We start from the raw sequence: 15,644 nt of genomic DNA on the forward strand, positions 1-15,644 counted from the left end.
TGGAAATGAAAGTTGCAGTGTTATTACTTTAATACAGGGCTGACAAATCTCGGGTGCCTGGTATTTCATACCCCCAAAAAAGATTATTTTTTTTTCCTTTTGTAGTGCTGCCTCAAACTGCTCCTCCTGGCTCTGCACAGCAATCAGGCTCTCCATGTACTTGAACCATATGGTCCAGGAAGTTTGGGAAGTCTTGCAGGCCATTCTCAGGTCTTCTGCTGTGGACCCCGTAGAGGTGAATCTGCTGCTCAAGGGCTCACGGGGCCCCTGAAGCATTTTCCCCTTCTCAACGTTGTTGTCCATATGTTGATTGGCAGAGTGGGAGTCTCCTTATAGACCCTTAGGGGTGCCAGAGTTCTGGATCGCCTTTATATTTTTGCTCCAGAAGAGGTTGAGAAATACTGGACATTCCCCAAAGTGGATGCTGTGGTCACAAAGGTGCTGCTGTGCTCATCCAGGGGGATTTGGCTGTTAAGCAGCTCCATAACAAGAAGCTCCACCTGGTCTTTCTGGTGGGGGCGTCCAGTATTCAGCCCATCTTCTGTGGTGGTTATCTGGCCAGGGCTCTGCTGCATTGGTTACAGCAGATCCTGGAGGTGGCTCGTTTGGAGTCTGGGCAGCCTTTTGGTGGGCATTCTCTATGATTTGGTATGCTTGGCTTCCCACTCAGTGGCACAAACAAATAAGAGACGATGGTCTGGTAAAGTAAAACAGCAAAACGAGGAGCAGGCCAATAGCTTGAAGAGAACTGCAGTTTTAAGACAAGAACCCGACATGGCCACATTTTGCCCAAAGGCTGCCTCAGGGCTTAAAAGCTGTAGAACAAATATAAAAATGAATTAAAATCGCACAAATAATAAATGTCTAAATAATAGCAATCTGGCACTATGTCTGAGATCCAGCAGTGCTACTAATGTCTATTCCAAAGACCTCAGCTGTGCAACTCGTTGGTAAAATTTTCACCCATCAAGATTTTATCACCAACCTCTTCATCGGTCTTTTTACCTGCATGCTGTAATGTTTTTTATTTGTTTATTGTTGGGATTTATTAACCAGCTTTATGAAGAGATTTACCCAAGATGATGTACAGCAGTTACAGTTTAACATAAAACTTAGAATTTTGTTAACAGCATAACAGTAGTAAAATAACCAAGAATAAACATAAATACAATAAATGAGGTATCAAATCATACAATTTCTTAAGAACTCTGGCCCATTTTTTCTGAGGACCTTGAACATCAAACAGAGTTTTAAATTTAGCCCTATAAATTACTGATAGCCAGTATAGCTTTTGCAGGAAGGGTGTGATGTGGTTACGCCACTTGCAGCCTTCTGTCAGTCGTGCTGCACAGCATGCTGCAACATTCTGAATTAGTTGGAGCTGATACAAACTCTATTTGGTTTTGCCAGTATAGTTGTGATGTTATTATGGCGTGGACCACTGTGGTCAGACTCATCTTTTCAATATATGAAAAGAGATTTCGTAGCTGCCATAGGTGATAGAGACAATTTTTGAAGGTTTTTTGAATTTGCAGAGTGAGTGAGTCTATCAGTATCCCAGGATTCCTGACCTGTGATTTTAGGAGGAGTTCATACCTCTCAAAAGGTATTTTGAAGTTGGGTATTTGTCCACTTGTGTTTGGTACCCAAAGAATCTCTGTTTTATTTGGGTTCAGGCAAAGTTTGTTGTTGTTTGCCCATTTCTGAATTGCAGTTAGATAGGCAGTTTACTCAGAGCTGTGGGTCGATCTGGTTCAATGGGTATGAGTAGTTGCACATTATCAGCGTTGATGTAGAATTTTGTGTCCATTGATCAAAGCAGCTCAGCCAGAGGCTTGAGGTAGATAGTAAATAAAATGGGAGACAGTATGGATCCCTGTGTACCCCACAGTCCAGTGCCCAAGGTAATGATGTGCTGTTGCTGAACTGATTATTGTCTGTCTAGCAGATGGTTGAACAGATAAATCTGGGCCACTGATAACCTATTTTTGCCAGTCTTGTAAGCATGCTATTATGATCCATGGTGTTGAAGGCTGCTGAGAAGTTGAGCAACACTAGTATCGAGGCAGATCTCCTGTCATGGTTTCTGTGCAAATCATCAAGAAAGGCCACAAGAACTGCCACATGGCCCAAAGAGGAATTTGCTTTGGAGGGGGATAGCTCAGGAGAATCTCTCCCACTCTTGCTAGAATATAGGGCCGGGGTTGGGGGACCCTGGGGAACTGCACAATTGATTGTGGTATGCAGTTCTGCTAGGCCTTTACCAGTTGTCTCTGAAGGGTTCTTTTAGGGTTGTGGGGGTAATGGGTCTCTTAGCACTTTCCATAAGACTTGGAGCCTTGGGGGGGGGGGGGGGGCTGAGAGGGCCAGAGTCCCCAGTAAGGTTTTGGAGGACAAGCACTCCTTAATCCTGCTTGTAGCTGCCCAAGGGTCTCGGGACACTGGCTACGTCCTTTCTCCTTCACAGGGTTTTGTGTATGATCTCTGCAGAGTAGAGGAAGTCTTTCATGGTCTTACAGTGTAATAAATTGAAGGTCAGGCTTCACCTGTTTCCCTAAGAGGAGCTGAATAGATTTGCCCTAGTTACTAAGGCAGACACCTTGATCATTGTGCTTGCAAAGGTGATCACCATCTCTGTTGAAGGCAGTGTAGCCCTCAAGGACACCCATGACAGAAATGTGGCATTATTCCTCAAACAGGTCTTTGGAGCAGTGGTGCTTGTTATGCAGGCAGTAGTCTGTGGGGGTTACATAGTGAGGGCATGGCCTTCATGATCGACGTCTTTTGTGATTTAGTACACATCTTTCAGATGTTTGTCACAAGGCTGTGGAGTTGGTATACCACAGCTTCAACTTTGACTCCTGACTCCTCTATTTATCCTATTGTCTGACTCTGACTCCTATGCATATTACGCTTTACATTTTTTGTTCCGGATATAAAGTACTGGTACTTGATGATATGTTGAAACCCTCTGCTCGGTGTGCAGCTGCGGCTAAGAAAGCTAATAGAATGTTAGGTATTATTAGGAAAGGAAAGGAATGAAAAAAATAAAAATGAGGATGTTATAATGCCTGTGTATCATTTCATGGTGCGACTGCACTTTTAATACTGTGTTCAATTCTGGTCACCACATTTCAAAAGATATAGTGGAATTAAAAAAGGTACAGAGATGGGAGACAAAAATGATAAAGGAACAACTTCCCTAGGAGAAAAGGGTAAAGCAGCTAGGGCTTTTCAGCTTGTAGCAAAGATGGCTGAGGGGAGATATGATAGGTCTATAAAATAATGAGTGGAATGAAACAGGTAGACGTGAATCGCTTGTTTACTCCTTCCTAAAATACTAGGAATAGGGGGCACGCAATGAAGCTACGAAGTAGTAAATTTAAAACAAATTGGAGAAAATATTTCTTCACTCAACTTGTAATTAAACTCTGGAATTTGTTGCCAGAGAATGTAGTAAAAGCAGTTAGCTTAATGGGGTTTAAAAAAGATTTGGATAATTTCCTAAAAGAAAAGTCCATAAGCCATTATTAAAACAGACTTTGGAAAAATCCACTGCTTATTTCTAGGATAAGTAGCATAAAATGTATTGTACTGTTTTGGGATCTTGCCAGGTACTTGTAACCTGGATTGGCCACTGTTGGAAGCAGGATGCTGGGCTTGATGGACCTTCAGTCTGTCAATACTTATGTTCTTATGTTAGCTGGTCAGTTGGGGCACCTTTTTGTGACTTAGTCATGATTTAAACAGGTCTAGATAAAAACGTCCAGTTCCTTAGCATCAGCAGCAGATGAATCCAGAAACCTATGGGCTGTGTCCGTCTACCAGCAGGTGGAGAGATAGAGTACAAACTTGTACAGTGTGAAGTAGGACATCCTGCTCCCTGGCCAGTCAGTATTCTTTATCTCCAGCAGGTGGATGGATGTGCCCACAGGCTCCTGGCTTCTGTAGGCTCCTATTCAGGCTTGGCTAATTCAGTTGAGCTGGGAATGACTAGCTGTGCGGCGCCAGCTTTGGGTGGTACACCTGGTCACCCCAGGTCCCCTACCCCACCCCATTTTCCTCTCTGTTTGCCTCCCTTGTCTCCTTACTCACAGACTTCTTGATTAAAAACAAAACTGCAAACAGGAAAGGAGCAGTGCAGATTTTAGGGGAAAAAAATCCCAAACAGTCACACGGAGAAGTTTTGTGTGGAATGGAGTGCTGTGTTTGCAGACTCTGTTGGTGGGATCTGGCACCCTGTGCTAGGGAGGCAGGGAGAGGAGAGCTTTGCTATGCAGCCTTGTTTTTCACTGGAGCTGCTGACTCAGCTGCCCTTCTTCAGTGAGAGTTCTTATTTTTTTCTCTTATGGTGGCAGATTTAGTTAAATGCTACTCCTGCTGTGGGAAGCAGCAAGCAGCTTCTGGTTTCTGTTCGGCAGTGTGTGTGTGGGTTTGGACTCGACTGAGGAAAGCTGCGGTGAGACGGACTTGGGAGTTTCCTGTATTTGATCCTCTTTCTGACGGGACTGTGGCCTCCCGTGGTTTTGCCTGCGACTGCTGCAGTTTCTTTGCTACTTAAGGCAGCAGCTATTTCTGTACGCACGGTTATTCCGGGTACTGCTGGAGAACTGTTGGGGTCTCTGTCGCAAAGGGGGGGGGGGGACGGATGATTCCTTTTCCCCTGATTTTATTTTGTTTCTCCATAGAGCGTATTTGCTGAAGAGATCCGCTGCTGGGGCTGGGATTTCTTCTTCTGGGCCTTTGCAGGGTCTGGTGGTGGATCACATGATTCCTTCGTCCAAGTGGGGACGCTGGAGATGAGTCGGGGACGAATTGGAAACTCCTGCTTCCCCTGGACCCTCGAGTTGGGCCAGGCTTCCAGTTCTCTGGCTGCCTCGGGGCTGGCAGATTTAGATGAGGTGGAACATGAGCTTGAGGCTGATGACCCCACAGACATGAGGGTCTTTCATAATGCAATGCTGCATTCGGCACCTAACTCTTACCGTTCAGTAAATCCAGACTGCCCCATTTTGACTGCCCCTATCGGACTGACCGTTCATTTGTCTCTTAGATTGTAAGCTCTTTGATCAGGGACCGTCCCTCTATGTTAAATTGTACAGCGCTGCGTAACTCTAGTAGCGCTTTAGAAATGTTAAGTAGTAGTAAGAATTATCTTCCTTTATTACCAGAGCGCTTCAGACCTTGAATATTGCTTCACCGAATGCGACTTCTGCGGCTAACCCCAAGATGGCGAGCACCACGAAACTGCCTAAAGCCTTTCCAGTGCATGAAGCCATACAGGAACTCATTTCGAGTTAGTGGGCTACCCCAGATGTGGGTCTCAGGGTGGCCAAAGCGATGTCTCACCTTTACCAGTTAACACAGCATGAGCTTGATCATCTACGTTTGCTGAAGGTCAATGCCCTGGTGGCGGCAGTGACATAGAAGATCACTTTGCCAGTGGAGGGTGGTGTGGCAGTTAAGGACATTCAGGATCACAAGCTGGAGTCAGTGCTGAAGATGTCATTCTAGGTGGCTACCCTAGCCTTACAGGTGGCTGTGTGCAGTTCTTAAGCTGTGCGGGCTTGTCTCTCTCGGGTTCAGCAGGCTGCTGATTCCTTTTCTCATTCCTCTGTGCCACCTCCTTCTGAATTTCTGGATGTGGAGTGTGGCTTGGCTTATTTGGTGGACACCTTAAATGATTTAGTTCGGGCATCTGTTAAGCAGGCTTCTTTAGCAGTGACTGGTCGGCACCTTATGTGGTTTTGGCACCGGGCAGCAGATGCGGCTTGTAAGAGGGTAAGCTTTTGTTTTGTGAGAATTTGGAAAAGTTGGTCAAGGACTTGGGAGATTACAAGACACAGCATCTGCTTGAGGACAGACCGCGTGGGTTTACTAAGACTGGTCAGCAGAGGGTGCACTTCCCGGACACTAAGAGGTATCTTCTGGACCTCCTCTCTTTTCTGGCCTGGCTCAATATCAACATGCGGTCTTTTTGGGTGGATAAGCGTGCCGCTGGATCCTCTGGTAGATCTTCTGTTGCTCCCCGAACTTTTCAGTAATGGAGCGCTGGTCCACACCTCAGTAACTATAGGGGGCCGCTTGTCTCGCAGTTTTGAGGTATGGACCATGCTGACCGGATCAGTGGGTCCTGGATCTTATTTGTGTTGGTAACAAGTTAGAATTTGCCTATCCCATCGCAGACATTTTCTTGGAATCTCCCTGTGCTTCCCCTTAAGAGAGGGCGGCTGTGCACTATACTCTGATGCAGCTGCTTCGCTTGGGAGCAGTGGTGCCCGTGCTGGCTGTGGAATGCGGATAGGGACCGTTATTACATTTATTTTCTAGTCCCATGGAAGGGAGGTTCCTTTCTTCTGATTCTGGACCTCCAGCGTGTCACTTTCACATGGAAACCGTCCGCTTGGTCATTGTGGCGGTTCAACCAGGGGAGTTTCTCACTGCCTTCAACCTTAAAGAGGCATACCTGCACATCCCGATCTGGGATTCTCATCTGCGGTTTCTGCAATTTGCAGACTTGGGCCAGCATTTTCAGTTCAGGGATCTGCCCTTCGTCTTGGCTACAGCTCTGTTCACCTTTTCAAGGGTGATGGTGGTGGTAGTAGCTGCATCATTGAGACACGAGGGAATTTGAGTTCACCCCTACTTGACGACTTGTTGATCCGGGCGTCTTCTGTTCGGGGAAAGCTTGCAAGCTGCGGATCATATGGTAGGTCTGATACAGTCCTTGGGTTGGGTGATCAACATGAGCAAAAGTCAACTGATCCCCACGCAGTCCTTGAAGTATTTGAAGGTACGCTTCAACACACTCCAGAGCCAAGTGTTTTTTCAGAGCAGAGGCATCTCAAGCTACAGGAGCAGATTTGGTTGCTGTTGGCCAACTGAGCTTCCCGGATTTGGGCTTATGTCCAGGTCCTGAGGTCGATGGTGGTGCCATGGGCGAGGGTGCACATGAGACCTCTTCAGCAGTCCCTTTTAAGCTGCTGGTCTCCGGTCTCTGAGGACTACTTGATATGTCTTCAGTTTTCAGCCCATGGCACATTGCAGTCTGCAGTAGTGGTTGTGGGCAACCTATTTCAGGCAGGGTGTCCCATGTGTGGGGTGGGGGGTTGCTCACTGCCTTTCTCATTACAGGTAGGTCCATTGGTCCATAGAGGAAGCAGAGTGGCCCACCAGCTGCTTAGAACTCTAGGTGGCATGCTTGGCGTTGTTAGCTTTTCAGTCCCTTCTTCGGGGGAAATTGGTGCGAGTTCTCTCCGACAACATGACGATGGTCACTTACATCAGTTTCCAAGGGGGAACTCTCAGTCCTCAGTTGGCTCAGGAGGCAGAGATTCTGCTCCACTGGGTCAAGATTCATCTACCGCAGTTTTTGGCGGCTCACATCATCCATGTCGACAATGTGCAGACAGATTTTTTTTTTTTTTTTTGAGTCTGATGACTCTGGATCCAGGCAAGTGGACACTGTCCCCAAAAGTGTTCCAGCAGATAGTTCAGTGCTGGGGGATTCCCATGTTGGACTTGATGGCGACCGCCGGCAGTACTGAGGCGGCTCTTTTCTTCAGCAGAAGAAGGAAGCACGAGTTGGAGGGCCTCGATGCTCTTCTACAACCTTGGTCCTAGACAAGCTCCTTCTATAAGTCTTCCCGCCCTGGCTGCTGATCGTCAGGGTATTTCATCAGATTCAGGCTTATCCAGGTTGTGTGATCCTGGTAGCTCAGGATTGGCCCCGACGTCCATGGTATACGGACTTGATTCGGTTGTTGGTGGACAACCCATTTTGACTTCCTCAGATTCCCGATGTCCTTTGTCAGGGCTCGGTGCAGATGCAGGAGCCCTTCCACTTTTGTCTTACGGTCTGGCTCTTGAGTGGTCGAAGTTGAGGAAGAAGGGTTATTCAGACTCTGTCATCACTACTTTGCTTCAAGCCAAGAAGTGGTCCACTTCCATGGTTTACGCTAGGGTCTGGCGAGTCGTTGTGTGTGGAATGGGCGTTATCTCTCTTTCACGCTTCCTTGCCTCACATTTTAGCCTTTTTGCAGCAGGGTTTGGAAAAGGGACTGTCAGCTTCTTCACTGTGAGTTCAGGTAGCAGCCCTAGCTTGTTATCAGGGCTGTATTGCTCGCACTCCGCTTGCCTGTCATCCTGATGTAGTTCTCTTTCTTAAGCGGGTGATGAGGCTTCATCTTCCTATCCTTCACCCTTGCCCAAATTGGAATCTTAACATGGTCCTATGGGCCCTTCAGGCGGCTCCCTTTGAGCCTGTTCACTCTGCCATGGTGCATGATCTCATCCTCAAATTGGTGTTTCTGGTGGCCATATCTTTGGCAAGACGGATTTTGAAACTTCAGGCACTTTCTTCTGGGGAACCTTTCCTTCGCTTCTCAGAGGCTGGGGTGGCAGTTTGGACTGTCTCTTCCTTTCTGCCTAAGGTGGTTTTGTCTTTCCATCTTAATCAGCCTCTCTTTTTCCTGTAATTTCGATTAGAGGACTATCCGATCGATTTAAGGCGTTTGCATGTTCTGAACATTCAGCATGCCCTCTTGCAGTACTTCTCTGTTTCTAATGATTTTCGTTGGTCAGACCGTCTTTGTTCTTTTTGCGGGACCTCGTAATGGTGAAGCTGCTTCCAAGGTTACCATTGCCAGATGGATTCATGAGGCTATTTTTGATGCCTATATGCTGGTGGATCGGTCTTCACCTGTTTCTTTGCGGGCCCACTCTACACATTCTTTGGTATCCTGGACGGAGATGCGTTTTGATGCCTATATGCGGGTGGGTCGGTCTTCACTTGTCTTTTTGTGGGCCCACTCTTAGCATTCTTTGGTATGCTGGGCAGAGATGCATTTGAGCAATCTGGATGAGATCTGTTGGATGGCGACTTGGTCGTCCATTCATACTTTTGTCTGGCATTATCACGTGGATGTCTATGCCAGGGTGGATGCTTCGTTTGGGGCTGAGGTGATTTCTTCCGGAATTCGATCTTGCCCCCACCCCCTGTTTAGATCCTGCTTTGCTACATCCCACAGGTTTCTGGATTCATCTGCTGATGATGCTAAGGATTATGTCTTACATGATCATTTTCTTTCTTTTAGTCGCATCAGATGAATCTAGAATCCAACCCTTGTTAGTGTCTGATCTCTTCTTTCAGATTTTGTTCCAGTGATGAGTTGGGGAGGGGGGTTCTTCTGCTTTTATCTCCTTTGCAGGTTGATGTTTTTTCCTGTTTTGCACGTGACGCGGTTCTGAGTGGATATGAGTTTGTTGGTTTCTCTAATCTTTCTGCTTTGTTACAAGATATACTGACTGGCCAGGGTGCAGGATGTCCTTCTTCAAACTGTACAAGTTTGTACTCTCTTATCTCCACCTGCTGACAGACGGACGCAACACACAGGTTTCTTGATTCATCTGCTATGACTAAAGGAAAGAAAATTATCAAGTAAATGGATATAATTTTTGCCCTAGACACTTTTATCTTGCATCATTATTGCTGAAAGTCCATATTCTGGGCCTGCCAAAACACGCCTCATTGTGATTTAGACAAACTGCAGAGAAAAACATCTTGAATGTGAGTTTCAAAAATTGTGAGTTGGACAATTTTTTCGAGAAACGTCCATCTACCCACTTTGTGCCATTTTTGAGACACTTTTCTAGAGTCTTATTTGCAGAGTGTTTCCTTTTTGGGAATGTTTTTTGGGATATAGGAGTACTTGGCAATATGCTAATGCTTGCAAACAGAATCAAGTTTCGGGCTGTAGCTCTCCTTATAATTATGATTTTGATGCAAGAGTTTCAGCTTCTCTGCCTCCATCTGCTGGTAGGAAGACATAACCCATTGGTCTGTGCTGGTCTAGCAGGACTTGTGGAATATAAAAGGTAAGACTAAATTGCACTATAACTTGTTTTGATGGAAGTTAACTGCTGGGGTAAAAAAAAAAAAGAAAACAAAAAGAGCCAACCTTCAATCCCATAGAGTTCTTAAATTAAACATTTCTATTAAAGGCTTAATTTCAAAATAAAGCGAAGATTTAAAAATTTTTTTTTAGATTTTTCCTCTGTGAATACCATCTGAAAATATATTGTCAAAGTTACATTAAGGAAACTGGTTCCTGAGAGTTAGTTCTGTAGATTCAATTACATTTTTCTTGATGGTTGAAAAAGGCTGCAGTGCTAGATGAAATGTTTTTAAGTAGGGCATTTAGAAATTACCGTATTCCTATTTACTGTGATTACTTTTATGGGAAAATAAGTGTTGAACATTTATAAAACTACCTCTAGATTTGTACCAATTCCTAGTCCCTTAGATTCATAGCAGCCAACTCCAGTCTCGGTGATTTGAGAAAAGCAAGAAGATAGTACTAACAGTATGAAGAGGTGGACTGGAAAGGAAATTTTACAAAGTTGTGGACATGGTGCCAACAAAATAGGCAATATTTTTATTCTCTACCCTTCTTTGAATAAATAGTTTAGTAACACATTTTATTGAAATATGTATGAAAGAGAAATGGCTTATAAACAGGTCTTCTTCCAAAAACCAGCAGACTACTGCAACTTTAAATTCAGAACTGTTTGCATCCCCCCCTTTTACCCCCTCAAACCAAAACTGCTATGATTCTTTTGCTTGTTTATGACCTCTCCTCTCAACTTTTCTTTACATTGTCCCTGCACAGAAGTTGGAAGGCAACCATGGTGTAAAAGTGGCAACACATTATAATGACATGAAGGAGTATGGGCTGGAAAAACGAAGCCAGAGTCGCATTTTCTTCCTCCGAAACTTCAACAATTGGATGAAGAGTGTCCTCATTGGTAAATAGCTTGCATTGAGTTGTTGATTTTTCCATTTTTACTGGCCGTCCATATTCCTTTTAAAGAAACATGTTTTTCATTAAGTGATACAGAGCAATAAAATGTGTGACTCTAATTCTCCGAGGACAAGCAGGCTGCTTGTTCTCACTGATGGGTGACGTCCACGGCAGCCCCTCCAATCGGAAACTTCACTAGCAAAGTCCTTTGCTAGCCCTCGCACGCCCGCGCGCACCGCGCATGCGCGGCCGTCTTCCCGCCCGAAACCGGCTCGAGCCGGCCAGTCTTCTTTTGTCCGTACTCGGTACGGTCGTGTTTTCGCCGTGTCGAGCCCCGGAAAGTCGACCTCGCGCGTCCAATTTGTTTTGAACGTGTTTTTTTCCTTCGGGAAAGCTTTGTCCTAGTCGGGAAGTGCTCCGGAAACCCCCCGCCGGGTTTCGTGTAAATCCTCCCCGTACTTCCAGCTTTTTTGCCCCGGTAAGTTTTCTTTCGTCGTCGGGGTAGGCCTCTTTTCGGCCTCGGTCGAGATTTTTTCTCCCTCTAAATTTGGTGCTTCAAATTTCGCCATTTCGGCTTTTGATTTCGCCGGCGTGATTTTTCCGCCCATGACATCGAAGCCTTCCAGCGGCTTCAAGAAGTGCACCCAGTGCGCCCGGGTTATCTCGCTCACTGATCGACACTCGTCGTGTCTTCAGTGTCTGGGGGCCGAGCACCGCCCTCAGAACTGCAGTCTGTGTTCCCTGCTTCAAAGGCGGACTCAGGTAGCGAGACTAGCCCAGTGGAACGTGTTGTTCTCGGGCTCTTCGTCGGCATCGGCACCGGGATCTTCGAGTGCATCGACGTCGTCAGCGTCCAGACCATCTTCCTCGGCCGCCCCTGCATCGAGTGCATCGAGGCATCGGGCCTCTGCATCGGCGCCGAGACATCGGATAGCTGCATCGACGTCGGTGGTACCAGGACCTCGTCTGCTGATGTCGTCGGACGGTGGTGCATCGGGTGGAGTGCAGGTGAGGGCTGTCCATTCCCCTGCTGGTGGCGGTGAGCCCTCGGGTGGGTCTCCGCCTACCCTGAGGGCTCCTGCGGTACAGCCCCCCCGAGATCGACCTTCTTCAGTCTCGGCCCCGAGGAAGCGACGGATGGATTCGACGTCCTCCTCGTCGGTGCCGGGGAGCTCCGGTGACATGCTTCGGAAGAAATCGAAGAAGCATCGACACCGGTCTCCTCCCCGTGTCGGCACCGAGAGCTCTGGGTCGCCGAGGGATTCGGCACCCAGCAGGCATCGGCACCGAGAGGACCGCTCACCCTCTGTTCAGGAGGTGTCGATGCGCTCCGCTCTGGACAGCCCGGAACAGCCTCCACGCCCGGAACAGGTACTGACGTCGACGCCTGCATCGACCTCTCAGCCTTTCTCTGCAGCCGCTCTAAACGAGAGCCTCCGGGCCGTTCTCCCAGAGATTCTGGGAGAGCTGTTGCGCCCTACCCCTCCGGTACCGGCGGTGCTTGCGCCACCGGTACCGTCGAGCGTGGCGCCGGCTGGCCCATCGCCCAGGTTGAGGTCCCCGACGTCGGTACCGCGTGCGGTACCGACCGCGGCCACCTCCCAGGAAGGCTCCCCGACTACGTCGGCGGAGGGAGCTTCGCCGATGCGGGCGAGGGAGTCTACCTCTCGACGCCCCCATCGTGGACGGGGTTCCACGGAGTCGAGCAGGGCGAGGTTGCAGACACAGGTCCGTGAACTTGTGTCTGACACCGAGGGTGAGGCCTCGTGGGAGGAAGAGGAAGATCCCAGATATTTCTCTGACGAGGAGTCTGAGGGTCTTCCGTCTGATCCCACTCCCTCTCCTGAGAGACAGCTTTCTCCTCCCGAGAGTCTGTCTTTTGCCTCCTTTGTCCGGGAGATGTCTACGGCCATCCCCTTCCCGGTGGTTGTGGAGGACGAGCCCAGGGCTGAAATGTTTGAGCTCCTGGACTATCCTTCTCCACCTAAGGAAGCATCCACTGTTCCCTTGCACCATGTCCTGAAGAAGACATTGCTTGCGAACTGGACCAAGCCATTAACTAATCCCCACATTCCCAAGAAGATCGAGTCCCAGTACCGGATCCATGGGGACCCAGAGCTGATGCGCACTCAGTTGCCTCATGACTCTGGAGTTGTGGATTTGGCCCTAAAGAAGGCTAAGAGTTCTAGGGAACATGCTTCGGCGCCCCCGGGCAAGGACGCTAGAACCTTAGACTCCTTTGGGAGGAAGGCCTACCATTCCTCTATGCTCGTGTCCAAGATCCAGTCTTACCAGCTCTACACGAGCATACACATGCGGAATAATGTGCGGCAGTTGGCGGGCTTGGTTGATGCTCTTCCCCCTGAGCAAGCCAAGCCTTTTCAGGAGGTGGTCAGGCAGCTGAAGGCGTGCAGAAAATTCCTGGCCAGAGGAGTTTATGACACTTTTGATGTTGCGTCCAGGGCCGCTGCTCAAGGTGTGGTGATGCGCAGGCTCTCATGGCTGCGTGCCGCCGACCTGGAGAATAGAATCCAGCAGCGGATTACGGACTTGCCTTGCCGTGCGGATAACATTTTTGGCGAAAAAGTCGAGCAGGTGGTAGAGTCTCTCCACCAGCGGGACACCGCATTCGACAAGTTCGCCCGCCGGCAGCCTTCAGCTTCTACCTCTACAGGTAGACGATTTTTCGGGGGAAGGAAGACTGTTCCCTATACTTCTGGCAAGCGTAGGTACAATCCTCCTTCCCGACAGCCTGCGGCCCAGGCTAAGCCCCAGCGCGCTCGCTCTCGTCAGCAGCGTGCGAATCAGCAAGGCCCCGCGGCTCCCCAGCAAAAGCAAGGGGCGAGCTTTTGACTGGCTCCAGCAGAGCATAGCCGACATCCAAGTGTCAGTGCCGGGCGACCTGCCTGTCGGAGGGAGGTTGAAAGCTTTTCACCAAAGGTGGCCTCTTATAACCTCCGATCAGTGGGTTCTCCAAATAGTCCGGCAAGGATACACCCTCAATTTGGCCTCTCAACCTCCAAATTGTCCACCGGGAGCTCAGTCCTACAGCTTCCAGCACAAGCAGGTACTTGCAGAGGAACTCTCCGCCCTTCTCAGCGCCAATGCGGTCGAGCCCGTGCCATCCGGGCAAGAAGGGCTGGGGTTCTATTCCAGGTACTTCCTTGTGGAAAAGAAAACAGGATGGATGCGTCCCATCCTAGACCTAAGGGCCCTGAACAAATATCTCGTAAAAGAAAAGTTCAGGATGCTTTCCCTGGGCACCCTTCTCCCCATGATTCAGCAAAACGATTGGCTATGCTCTCTGGACTTGAAGGATGCCTACACACACATCCCGATACTGCCAGCTCACAGACAGTATCTGCGATTTCAGCTGGGCGCACGCCACTTCCAGTACTGTGTGCTACCCTTTGGGCTCGCCTCTGCGCCCAGGGTGTTCACAAAGTGCCTAGCTGTGGTAGCAGCGGCGCTTCGCAGGCTGGGGGTGCACGTGTTCCCATATCTCGACGATTGGCTGGTGAAGAACACATCCGAGGCAGGAGCCCTGCAGTCCATGCAGATGACTATTCGCCTCCTGGGGCTACTGGGGTTTGTGATAAATTACCCAAAGTCCCATCTTCTCCCAGTGCAGAAACTCGAATTCATCGGAGCCCTGCTGGATTCTCGGACGGCTCGCGCCTATCTCCCAGAGGCGAGGGCCAACAACTTGTTGTCCCTCGTCTCGCGGGTGCGAGCGTCCCAGCAGATCACAGCTCGGCAGATGTTGAGATTGCTGGGCCACATGGCTTCCACAGTTCATGTGACTCCCATGGCCCGCCTTCACATGAGATCTGCTCAATGGACCCTAGCCTCCCAGTGGTATCAGGCCGCCGGGGGTCTAGAGGACGTGATCCACCTGTCCACGAGTTTTCTCGAATCCCTGTATTGGTGGACGATTTGCTCCAATTTGACTCTGGGACGTCCCTTCCAAATTCCTCAGCCTCAAAAAGTGCTGACCACGGATGCGTCTCTCCTGGGATGGGGAGCTCATGTCGATGGGCTTCACACCCAAGGAAGGTGGTCCCTCCAAGAAAGCGATCTACAGATCAATCTTCTGGAGTTGCGAGCGATCTGGAACGCTCTGAAGGCTTTCAGAGATCGGCTGTCCCACCAAATTATCCAAATTCAGACAGACAATCAGGTTGCCATGTACTATGTCAACAAGCAGGGGGGCACCGGATCTCGCCCCCTGTGTCAGGAAGCCGTCAGCATGTGGCTCTGGGCTCGCCGTCAAGGCATGGTGCTCCAAGCCACATATCTGGCAGGCGTAAACAACAGTCTGGCCGACAGGTTGAGCAGGATTATGCAACCTCACGAGTGGTCGCTCAATTCCCGTGTGGTGCGACAGATCTTCCAGGCGTGGGGCACCCCCCTGGTGGATCTCTTCGCATCTCAAGTGAACCACAAGGTCCCTCAGTTCTGTTCCAGGCTTCAGGCCCACGGCAGACTGGCGTCGGATGCCTTCCTCCTGGATTGGGGGGAAGGTCTGCTGTATGCTTATCCTCCCATTCCTCTGGTGGGGAAGACTTTGTTGAAACTCAAGCAAGACCGAGGCACCATGATTCTGATTGCTCCCTTTTGGCCGCGTCAGATCTGGTTCCCTCTTCTTCTGGAGTTATCCTCCGAAGAACCGTGGAGATTGGAGTGTTTTCCGACCCTCATCACGCAGGACGAAGGGGCTCTGCTGCATCCCAACCTCCAGTCCCTGGCTCTCACGGCCTGGATGTTGAGGGCGTAGACTTTGCCTCTTTGGGTCTGCCAGAGGGTGTCTCCCGCATCTTGCTTGCTTCCAGGAAAGACTCC

The 15,644-nt window shown here is 49.1% G+C and overlaps 1 protein-coding gene across 5 annotated transcripts in view; it reads left to right on the forward strand.

The window, feature by feature from the left end:
* The window catches only part of LOC115476258 (mRNA cap guanine-N7 methyltransferase-like), a gene marked incomplete at its 3' end in the record, with an annotated part of 148,199 nt that overhangs the window by 52,651 nt on the left and 79,904 nt on the right, over positions 1-15,644 (forward strand). For all 5 annotated transcript variants that reach the window (XM_030212557.1, XM_030212544.1, XM_030212551.1 and 2 more), the window contains 1 exon segment: positions 10,671-10,806. In XM_030212557.1, coding sequence (XP_030068417.1) covers positions 10,671-10,806 — 136 coding nt within the window.

The sequence above is a fragment of the Microcaecilia unicolor genome, chromosome 1 (assembly GCF_901765095.1).
Source record: "Microcaecilia unicolor chromosome 1, aMicUni1.1, whole genome shotgun sequence".
NCBI lineage: Eukaryota > Metazoa > Chordata > Amphibia > Gymnophiona > Siphonopidae > Microcaecilia > Microcaecilia unicolor.